Below are 12,243 nucleotides of genomic sequence, written 5' to 3' on the forward strand. Positions count from 1 at the left end.
TCCACTATAAAGAAATCCTTCATCACAGTGTGGTCAGCCATGGTGATACTCAATTGGGGAACAAGGTGCGTACAAGGCAAAAGTGTCCCTACGATGACCTTGACCTGAAATCCTGCGTGCATCTCAGTAGGTAGACCTCTTCTTTTCACTAAAGATGAGTTTATGAAGTTTAGAGTGGCTCCACTATCGAGCATCAAAATGACCCTTTGTCCTTGAAGGGTTCCTCATACATGAAATGCCATACACTTTGGACTCCCAGTTAACGCGATGGTTCCTCCACGTCGTACCAATGCTGCAATTCTCTCTGTACAATTCAGATTAACCATTTTGGTGTCCTCATTGGAGTGGTCGTCTTCTGAAGGTAGATGCTCCTGATCATCCTCATCATCAGATACGACTTCAATGTAGTGTATTTTTCCTTTGCCAAGGCATCAGTGCCCAAGTTCCCATGGTCCCTTGCAGTTGAAACATAGTTTCTTGCTTCGGAGCTCCTGTCAAGTAGCTTCGTCCAATGACGGCTTCTTCGGCAATGGTTTATTATCTTTGTCCTTAGGAAATACCGGCTGTTTGGAATGTGAGTAACCTCGAGAGGATGATGTCAATGATGATGCCATGCTTCATGCCTTCTTTATAGCCTCTGAAAGGGAGGCAGGATTGAAACCTTTTACCCAACCCTTCAGTGGTTCCTTCAGTCTGTCCATGAAAAGCACTATTGTCTCCTTTCGAAAATATTCGTGACCAAAACATAGAGTTTATGAAATTCTATGATGTACTGATCGACTGATCCAGTTTGCCTCAGTTGTGCCAATTCTTTGAAATAAAGTTCCAGATCTTTACCATCAAATCAATCTATCAATCTTTCCATGAATTCTACATAACATAAGTATTTATTTGGTTATGCCCCAGTGTGATGGTGCTATGATGCCACCATTCATGCACCACTCCCTCTAAGTGTAGTGTTGCAAATTTGATTGCTTCTTCTTCTTAAATTGGATTAAGTTAGAAGTATCGGCCTTCATTACCCACACTTGAGAAAATATGGATCTAGATCCATCAAATGGTGACAGATTTACCTTACTCAACTTCCTTTTGAGATCATCGTTATAATATCCCCGGTTTCCACCTCCATGATATCTCATTCTTAGTTCTTCATAATATTTGTAGGATATATCCTCTTCCAAATTTGCAATCTTCCAGTCTTCTCTCAACTGTTCTTGAACTTCCTCAAAGGTTGTCTACTTTCCTCCATGTGGTACCTCCACCTGTGGAGGGAAAGACGGCATGGAAGGTCGAAAGCATGCTAGATGAGGGTTTGTCTTACCCAACACTGAGTCCGCGCTGTGACCATTTTGTTCACTGGATATTTTATTCTTTGCCAATTTCCTAAGAGTTCCTTCCATTAGTCACTAAGTATGATTGATCTGCACCTAATTCCTCGAAAGTTCTCTTAGTAGCGCCAAGAGTTCAGCAGTGGTGGGTTCTTGTTCTGCCATTCTATCATCCGAATGCGATCTTCTTCTCTTTCGGCTATAAACTCTCATTCACTGTCCATAGGCTGGCAGGATCGTTAGCTCTAATACCACCGTAATGTTCTGATCGTCGCGTTGTACCTAGTAGCCAGTTACAGAACACCGAATGGTCGTACAGTTTGGAACTATAGATAGGTCGCACGGAAGGAAGGTATTGGCCATACAATCTCTAAGAGAGATGTATGGTGAACAGGAGCAAATGGTGTAGGTCGTTCAGTATTAGATGGTTGGTCGTACAGGAGACACAGTTGGTCATAGGACAAAGCAGGGATAGGCCATATGATGTCTTAGGCCTTGGTCGTACAATATGGAAAGTAGGCTGAGGGAGGACGTATAGTGAGGTTAATGAATCTATGCAGTTGCTAGTAGATAGTGTATGGGTGGAGGGTGACGTAATGTGATTGCTACGCTGGAGTACTTTACGCATCCACGCAAAAAGACCACTCATCACCAATAACTATTGTAGACGATTGCACATAGAGAAATAGCCATAGTACTTCAGATTTACAAGATACAAATGATAGAAAAAATGCCACTTCGATTTTCCAAACCCGAGCCAGGTAGTACACAAACGGAATAGGGTGAGGATTGAATCCCCCCGAAACTGGAAAAGCCAACTAGGGAAGATCTCTCACTTCCGAAATAGTGAATAAGAGAATCCCAACAGGAATTCGCAATACAAATAATAAACCAAATCACATGATAACAACTACCTACAAGCCATGCTTAAATACCCATCGAGGAAACCTTTCCGAGGGTGTACAAAGATGGCCAACGGCCATACCTACCTACAGAAACAAAAACAAAAATGGGTCCGAGATATACTAAATCAATCGGCCCATTAACAAAGGTTTGATTAATTATTTATTTTATGACGAGAACATTACAAGTAATGCTTGAATCTGTGGAGGGTATAGACCATTGTGAGAGACTCTTTTTTTTATCGTATTATAGTTCTTCTTTGCCTTAGACAACAATCTAGTGGCAAAGTAAATTAAATGGTCTAGCCCATGGTTGCCCACCTGAGCTAGTCTAGCACCAAGAGCATAATTTGAAGCCTCTACAAGGGCGTTGAACCCCTTGTCCCAATTAGTGTATGTCAGGATCACCGCACCTACCCGCATTGTCTTCAAATCCTCAAATGCTTCACCCTATGTTGTCCCCCAAGTATTATATGGCCCACCCTTTCCTGTCAATGTGTCTAAAGGGTGTGAGACTTAGGAAAAGTTCTTTATGAACATTATATAGTACCCAATGTGGCCAAAGAAGGACTTCACTCCAGTAACATCTATGGGAGGCTCCATCTCTATGATCACACTCTGTCAGGATTTGCTTCAATCCAACCTTACATACAATGTGGCCTAGTAACTTCCCCCAAGGTACCATGAATCTGCATTTTTCTAGTTTCAATGCCAATTTGGCTCTCCAACACCTTTCCATGCACTCATGTAGGGCTACGAAGTGTATGTCTTGTCCATTGTAGATTGACCAGTCATAGAAGAATGCCTTGAAGTTCCCTAGAGACATATTATCAAAGATGTGTAGAATTATCCTCTGAAAGGTTGCAACACGTTACCATGTCTGAAAGGCATTCAATTGTACACGTAAACATTGTCCTCCACCACAAACATGTTTTTCCAACTTATCCTCCTTAGGAATGGACATTTGATTTTACCCTAAAAAAACCATCCATGAAAGAGTACATTTTGTGTCCCACAACTTCCTCCATGATGCTATGTGAATGGTATGGGAAAGGGTCTTTGATGGTGATGGCGTTCGGGCACTAGAAGATCACATAGATGTGGGTTTGGATTGCCTCCTTTAGTGATATGACAATGGGTGTACTCATTAGCTGGTTTGGACCCGGAGGATAATGTCTACCTCTGGCCTCTTTTCTATCTCCTCATTCACCTTGGCGACATAATTTGTACTCATCTAGAACAGCCTCTTGTACTAATCGGGCTCCAAATACTAAGTGAATGCAGTGTATGCATAAGTCAAGAGGTACTCCCTTCAAGTCTTTGTAGTTCCACATGAACACATCCTTGTACTCCATGAAAATTTTAAATGTCGCAACCTTCAGTACCGGATTCCAATCATCCCCTACTGTTATATTTTTGGGGCTTGCTTTGTCACCACGATTTGCCACCTTTAGCAAAGGCTCTTCATACTTTATGGGCTGCTCCTTGTCAATTTTGTGTCAGAGTCTCGTTGACTTAGGCCTCTCCTTCCTTGTAATCTTTGTACTCTGGCAAAAACAAGTCTTTGTTAGACTCCCGTCAACCTACAGCAATTTACACTAAAATAGTTTGTAATCTTCTATTTGCCAGTGGAAGAGTTCGTTCATGGAAAACATGTCACCTTCAACACATCCTTCAAGTTCTAGGACGCCTCTGTCATTGGACTCCATCCTACACTTTCCTTCATCTACTCCACTCAACTCTTGCTCTGACTCCAACTAGGAGGAAAACATGAGTTCCTCACTCAGCATCTGATTTCTAAGGTCGATGAAAATTTCTTTCTCCACATTCCATTGATAAGGTGTTCCACTTCCAGTAGTGGTTCACCTTAGCTGTGACAAGCCACCCTTTCCCAAAGATGACATCATATCTTTTATTCTTCTAGGGAATCACCACAACGCCTAGGAGGACGGGTTGAGTACCAATTGTGACATGTTGTGCCTTCGGAGTAGCAATCGGCTTGATGTCATGTTGGTCAGCACCCATTGGTTGTAAAGTGCCCCCCACTAGTCGTAGGCTTGATACTAAATCATGGGGTGACCCTTCACATCATATAGGTCCAAAATAGGTTATTAGGAAGAATGATGGCTACTTAAAATAGACTTTTCGGAAATGTGGCTCAATGGATGATTCCAAATCCTCTATTGAAAACTATGGGTCCTTTTGATTTACCGGTAATATTTTATTCAACTTCTTCCTAATAAGCTCAAATGACATGTCATATCAAATGTTTGAAGTTAAAAAAGAATTTAGAATTCCAGCTTGGATTTTTCATTTTGTTCAGTTCCTAAATTCAATTACCTAAATATGTCAGTCAAGATATGCAGACAATGTTATTGTATCTTTTTAAGGATATTATGTCTTTGAGAAGCTTTATATCCCCTGATAATCATTCATTATTGTAGGAAGATATTTGTCAGCAAAATAAATTGTTTCTTCTTTTAGAATAAGTCCCTTGTAACTTAGCCATTGGAGGCTCAGATATAAATCATATTTGCAGATTTTACCAAAATCTGCAAATAATTATATTGATAGCTACTTGCAACCCTCAAAGTTGAAAACACTTTTTTATTTATTTATGAATGCATACTGAAATGCATGGTCAAATTTGATCTGTCCAAATGAAGCTTCCTTTTAGATTAATCTAATGGGAATAAAGATCGCATGATAAACTATGAACATTACAGGAATGCAAATGAAAGTAATAAAAAGCTTTTGATTGATTACAAAAGTTCAATATGAAATTAATAATGCCAAGTAAGCATTCCTGCCTCAAATGTCAAATTAGCTTAGGTATCTGCTAGTGAGATAAATAAGTCAGAAGCACATTAACACCCATAACACCACGACGTTATTGACTAAGTTCAAAATTATGTCATAAGAACAAAACTATTTAATCAAGATTACGTCACGAATGAAAGTAACTGACTGTTTCATTTTATTTTGATCAAGAATCAAATGTGCTTATCTTATAAAGATCATTTTTGGTACTTCAGATCTACCTGGCTTGGGTTCACATGATGTTAAATGTGAATGTAGAAGAATGTGTCATGTTGTTGATACAGCCACATTAGTTATGTTCCATTCTCCATCCACTAGCAGTGACAGTGTTGCAAATCTTCTTAAAAAGCCGACTGGATCGTGATATAGAACAATAACTAAAATAACAACTAATAGGTGTTCAACTCTATATGTAATTAAAATCAACAGATTTTTATCATATTACCATTGTGCAAAATACCATACAATAACAGACTACAAAATTTCTTGATGACAAAGAGGAAGATGTACTTTCTGTACATCAGAATACAACACATCAAACAAGGTTTTAAAGTTTCTATAATGAATTTACAGACAAATAGTGGATAATGCCTTCAAAAATTAATGGAAGCCAGAGAAAAATATTGCAAGAAAATATTTTTGATTTACCCTTCTTACCTTTGATTTCCAGCCATCAACTACAAATACATCAAGAGAGTATCCATCATTTGTGGAGAATACATGAGCTTCACGGATATTTAAACCTAAGTCTCCAAGCAAAGCAGATAGCTGCAAAAGCACAGAGCCACCTAATCAGTAAGCATGTACGAAATAAAAAGTTATTTAAACTAATGATAGCGCAAGACAAACAAGATACTGAAAGTAAACAGCTCTATTTACATCCGTCTTGAAATTCCCTCTAATCTGAACTCTTTAACATTTTGTACAATGTCAGTATAAAATATTTCTCCCAATCAGACAGGAAAAATGAAAACAGGATTATACCAATGTTTCTACTGGCCAAAAATGACCAGCATGGCTAAATCTAACGTGCATACTGTCTCAATCAAATGCATAAGACATCTCCAAGACAGCTAAAATAAAAAGTTAGGTTACATTATGTTTCTTCAAACTATGCTTAGAACTGAAAAATCGAGTTTCTATTGTCCCATTTTTAGCTTACCATGGTTGGTGGTTCATATTAGCCTATCAGTGGCCCTCATAGGCTAAGTCAGTCAGAGGGTCTCAGTTGGCAAAAACAGAGGTCTACAATGTCCAGGGTTGTTCTTCATTTGGATCAGTTTGGAACACTCACTAGTTATAGTAAGTGTCTATTTCAGGAAAGTCAAGGTTCCTATATTTAGCAGGGCACCTGAACAAATTGGTGCCAAAATTGAGATTTAGTACCTCTGATTGAAGCAATTATTCAAAGACATATTATTTATAGTAAGTCATTGTTGAAGAGGTACTATATCTGGCAAGGGTACCCAAACTCATGGTATGCACAACGATTAACTCACTCCTCAATTGCCTCAGCTTCAAATACTTACTATTTTTAGCAAGTCAGTGGATGTTAGGGAGGCAGTCCCATTGCTATTTTTAGTAAGGCAATTAGATGCACAACGGAAACAATGGTTGACACCCAGGTTCAAACAGAAACAAGAAACAATGATAATTTTTGGAGTTATGTTATTTTAATTATTAATAAAGTAATACTTTATAAATAATTAAAGATAAATCTGCAATTAAAAATATATAAACTTAATGACTTAAACCATTTAGTAAAGTGCATCACAATTATATACTATAACTTTATGGTTTAAGCACACTTTATTTAAAGGGGAGATATAAGGGTTTAATATACTTTATATTGTGCACCAAAAGGAGGGTATGATTGAATTGCAACAAAAGAAAATGGTATCAAAAGCTAAGTCAGTTTCAAGTTCTGAGAAGTGTATTTGTGAAGAATTATAAAAAGCCAAGGCAAGAGAAAATCAATTCATTCCATTACTTGTGCACTTGTTTTTGTTTGTGTGGAGAAGAAATTGAAATAAGGGTTTCAAATTTCAAACTTGAAGAATTGTGAACTCTTCCAGATTATTTCAGCATAGTGAATTGGTGAAACACCCAATGAATTGTGCAATAAGAATGGCAACCAGGAGTCATCATTAAGCTTTCTTGGATAAAATTCATATGGAATTACTTCAGATTTGCGTTGTTTATCAGAAGCACCCGCTTCTAGCTTCTTAACACAAAGATTAATCATACCTAGTGGTTGCCAATTCATGGTATTGGCAGCCGTACCTGCATTATAAGTGCCGCAAGTTATTTATTGTTTCCACATGGTTTCCAAAGAGTGACGTGAGCAATAAAGGGAAATTTTTAGCATTTGGGGCCTTTATATTGTCAGTTGTGTGCATTGTTTTTCCTTTCATTCTCTTTTGTGTACCCCATTCTATAGGCCTAGACTTTTGGACTTGGTTTCTTCTTCTTTGATTAACAAGCCAATGACAACTTAATGATTGCTCTCATATGCCTCTACTTCTCCATTGATGCAGTTTATTGGTTCTACTTAATACCGAACTTGGTCTACAAGATTGACCAAAGCTTTGTTCTATTACGAGAAATGTGTTGATGCGAGTTTTGTATCACTTACATAACATATTAGCAATTGAACATTTGATACGGAGTATCGAACAAACAATTCCTCTCTTGAAAAGTTAATGCTTATGAGACATGAGAATAACTCCAATGTTCCTTACACCGTTGGATACTCGCTCAGTTTTATCGATGTGATTCGCTGATAATCACGTAGGTGGCCTTACGTAAATTGTTGAGGATGACTTGGACTTTGATGGGATGAAGGTGATGGTGGCTCGGTTTGTGAAATGTGTGGAAGCAGATAATGTTGATGGTCGCGATGATGGAGGGTGTGTCTGTTGATGATGATGTTGATGGGAAAGCGATGTTTGTGGAAGGTGAATGGATGAGTTCTATCACTTGATCTACTCTAACTTTCTTCTCTCTAAACTTCAACTACCCAACTGCTCACTATTCTACTCCTATTCCTATGAATGGAAGGTTAGCAAATGGACGGGGATCAAACCTAATGAGAGTTGACCAGCAGCCTCACTTCCATAGGTGCAATGATTCAAAGGAAAAATAAACTAGCTTACCACACAAAACTTCCCAACCAACCGCTAGGATGCTAGTGGTCTAGTATTGATCCCTATCAAACATTTACCAACGCTACCATACAACTATTCATCTACTTTAACTTCACTTAAACAACTTGAAATGCAACCAACTTTAACAACTTGAAAGAAAAATCTAACTAAGTGGAAGTAGAAAACATGCAATAACACCCAATGTTCTTGATCAACATGCCAATCGCAACAATGAAAAAGAGAGCAATTTTGGTATTATTTTCGCAACAATTTCTCCGACAGTTTACAAATGAGAGCAAATGGCCTTTTATAGGGGCCAGAAATACAATGGACGATGGAGATCAAAACAGATCAACTATCCAAATTGGATCCTCAAAACCCTAATTAAGGTTGCCACCCCATCAGCCAATGAGAAGCTGCCACCTCATCAATGGACCAATGAAAAAAGTGCAAAAAGTGGCAATCAATGGGAAAGCACCAAAATGGTGGCCAATCAGAAATAGACACGTGTCCTATTCTAGAAGAAAGAGAAATTGTCACTTGGGCTTACATCAAATGATCTTCTAATATAAATCTTCTCTTTTCGTTCATTTTCTTAGCTAAGGCAATGAACTTAGCTAGCCTTTCGTTAACCTCTTCCATAGGAGGACAAGGTGTGTGCTTCGCCCTGAGTTCCGCTGACTTCACCACGCCACTTGCTGCTTGTAGTATCCTTTCGTGATCCTTCTCATATTTTTTCTCAAATCCAATAAAAGCATTGAGAGAGGAAAGGGTGCCCAAATGCTTTTTCTTGATAGCAACCTTTCCCAACGCATCCAACTTCGATCCAAAATCTATCTCGTTGACATCTTCTTCTCTGATATCTTCAAAATCAAGGGTTGCGTTGTTGTCGCTCATCATGGTAATAGTGGAAGTGTTAATGCCTAGGCTGTGATGTGCAACTGCCTTAATGATCTGTTAACTCCTTTTCTTCCCTCGCGTATCCAATTCTCCTTTAGATGTGTGTAATAGGCCTCTTAGTTATCTTGAAATGATTTAGTTGCTTGATCCATCATTAGAATCGTCATGCCCTTGTACTGGGGAATGTTAAATGTTTCTTCAATTGCTTGTTCGCCAATGCTGGCCAACACTCTCTTCCCTTCATCAAAAATGATGGAATTACTGTTTAGATCAAATCTAGATGCACATTCCATAATCAATTCTGGACAAGGCAATGTGGGAGGAAAAGCCGTTGCATGTACAATTCCACTCTTGTAAACCCTTTTTGCCAAGGGGGATTGTCCTTCCTTCAGTCTGTCCCTCATTCGTATCATGTCCACTGTACAGATATTGGTGTCGGTTATTCTCTTCATTTTCGAGAAGAAGGAAGTATTGGGCATCATATCCTCTTTGTCTTTGTTAGTGTTCGCCCGCTTGGGATTCTTACTTGCACTATCATCCTCCATGCTCGTCGCCCTATTACGGGATGGTAGAGTGGTGGACCAAAAGGCAAGAAGAACCAAACGGAGCAATCCTTAGACTAGAACAAAAGATGGATGTCAGCTTAAGCACTACTTGCAACTCTAGATGATGAAAATTCACCTTAACCGATAAACTTACAGCAATTGTTCGGAACCTAGGATATGACTTTCAAGTAGTTCAAATCCCTTTGCAAATTAGAAATTTACACTCCTAAAACTATCCAACACTTGCCTTCTATGCAAAAATCAAACTTTCATATGTATCTCTTCTCCCAACAAAATTGCCAAAATCTAGTATAAAATGCAGTCCTAAGTAGGAAAAAATCAGACCCTCACCATGAATTGCCCAAAAATCAGAATCAGATCTGCCTCAATAAAATGCCAAGAAAGGAAAATTTTGCCTTTGTCTCAAATTCGCCCATGCATGAAGTCTGAAATCTGCCCAAAATGCTACCTACAGCACAAATCGCAGCCCACAAATGGAGGAGAAAACCACCAAAATATGCAAAAATCTGCCCACAAGAAAAATCGCCAAGGTCTGAAAATGGAGAAATGCAAGCAAAAAATTGCCCAAGCATGCAAAAAACTGCCTTCCACTAAATTCGACCCCACAAAATTTGCCCAAGTCTGGAAAAAATTTGCTCCTCCACAAAATTCGCCCACATGGAGAGGAAGAAATGATTTGTGAAAATGAGATGGGGAGGAGACTCCCTTTATAGCCAATTTTCTTTTTCCATAAAGCTGGCCTACATGGTATAGGAGAAAACAAAAAACAAAAATTAAATTCAAGTTAAAGCCCACAATTAAATACTTAGCTCAAAAAAATTAATTTTGCCAAAAGGAAATTGCACTTTTAAATTTACCAATTAGCTCCAATTGCAAAACGAAATTAAATGGCCTTGAGGGTGTTAAATATTTCCATTTAATGAGGGTTTAGTAATTACTACGTCATTAAAGTTGGATTTTGGCTAACCAAAAGCCATTTTTTTCAATATTAAATTACTAAATTCATTAAAAACTCAAAAAATTTCAAGGCAATTAATCCAATTAAAGCCAATTTTTTGCAATTTTCCACCAAATCGATTTTGCCAAGCTATTAAAAAAAAATTACAATAAAATAAAATAAAATTGCATCTAGAACCAAAAATCGATTTTTTGCAATTTTCCTCATTTCAACAAAATTAAAAAAAAAATTCACCAAAGAAATATTTTAGAGTTTCCAAAAACTTAAGTCTAATTAAAATTTCTCTTTTGAGAATTATCCAAATTTACAGAGTTAAAACCAAATTTTCAAAAGAAAACGTCTAAGTACAAAATTCACAACTTTATCCTGCCAAGTTGAAATTAACTTAGAAAATTATTCGGCCTAAGGATAAAATTGATAGCTCTAGAAAATCAAGTTGAAACTGGGTGAAAATAAGCTAAGCCTCCCAAATTTGTCCTGAAGGTGCCAAGGCGTGAAATTTTCAAAATTCAAAAAATTTTGAGCAATCCAAAAATTTGCCGAGGTGAAAAAAAAAGAAAGGGGGTCCCCAAGATTTGGGGCGATGGGTGAAAATCTCACAACAAAATGTCGTACTATAACCACCCATTTTCCCTTTGAGTGGCTATTCATAATGGTTTGAATCATTGTTGGAAAACTTGCCTAAGCCAGAAACTTGCCAAGGTCTGAAAAATAAATTGAGGGAGAATTCAGCCAATTTTCAGCAAAATCTCGGCAACTTCAAAATTTTCTTAAATTTAATTATAAATGTTTTTTTTTTGCAAAATTCAATGAGAAGATACATCCAATGAGTGAATAAATGAGAACACAAAACAAACAAAGCTTAGTCTAGACATATTTAAATGCAAACTGGGTAAAATATTGCATTCTCCTGAGGAAGACTCATGGATGGAAGCAAAATAGTAAATAATTTATGTAAAACTAGAAGTAAATACATCATTCCAATTACATCTTCCTCTTCTCAGCTCTAATAAAAACTAAGGGAGAGGTAGAACTAGAGGGTCTAATATTAGAAGTTTGCACTGGCCATGATTGCCTTCTTGCTCGGTATGTCTAACTCAGTTTGTGGCTTGTCCTAAATTCAAGATATAGCTCTGCCTCTAGCTTCTCCTAGCACTAGTAGTGATTACTCATTCAACTCAATGTCATCCATCGTGAAAGCAAATCCATGCCTTCCTCCATAGCCTACCTCTTCAAATCATTGATGTCATCCTCTTCAAAAATTGTGCTCCAAACCCACTGCAAATGTGCTTCAAACCCGCCTCAAGTCCACTTCAAATCCATCGAAATCAGTGTGCAAGTGTTTGGAAGACTTTACCCTCTCAGCAAAATTTAAGTGAAGAAATGAGAAATGAAATTGATTTGGGCCATTTTTTTATTTTTTTAAATGTTGTTATAAAACTACAACCGAATTTTTAACAAAAACTCAGCAAGTACTTGATAAGTTCTTACCAAAATTTCTGCAAGTTTTTTGGTGCAAGTAAAAGTCACAAAAACTCGCCAAGCCAAAACACTGAGACAATTTTCACAACTCGGAGAGTACTCTGCCAATAGTCCATCTATGGTTTGAATATTCACATGTCT

The 12,243-nt window shown here is 37.8% G+C and overlaps 1 protein-coding gene across 5 annotated transcripts in view; it reads right to left on the reverse strand.

Annotated features, from left to right (window-relative positions):
* LOC149532199 (serine/threonine-protein kinase STY46-like) overlaps positions 1-12,243 on the reverse strand; it is a 233,620-nt gene that overhangs the window by 135,346 nt on the left and 86,031 nt on the right. For all 5 annotated transcript variants that reach the window (XM_089811791.1, XM_089811792.1, XM_089811794.1 and 2 more), the window contains one exon: positions 5,708-5,818. In XM_089811791.1, coding sequence (XP_089667917.1) covers positions 5,708-5,818 — 111 coding nt within the window. The remainder of the gene's footprint in view (positions 1-5,707; positions 5,819-12,243) is intronic.

This window comes from Cupressus sempervirens, chromosome 11 (assembly GCF_028749045.1).
Source record: "Cupressus sempervirens isolate cs-2001-9-10 chromosome 11, ASM2874904v1, whole genome shotgun sequence".
Lineage (NCBI taxonomy): Eukaryota > Viridiplantae > Streptophyta > Pinopsida > Cupressales > Cupressaceae > Cupressus > Cupressus sempervirens.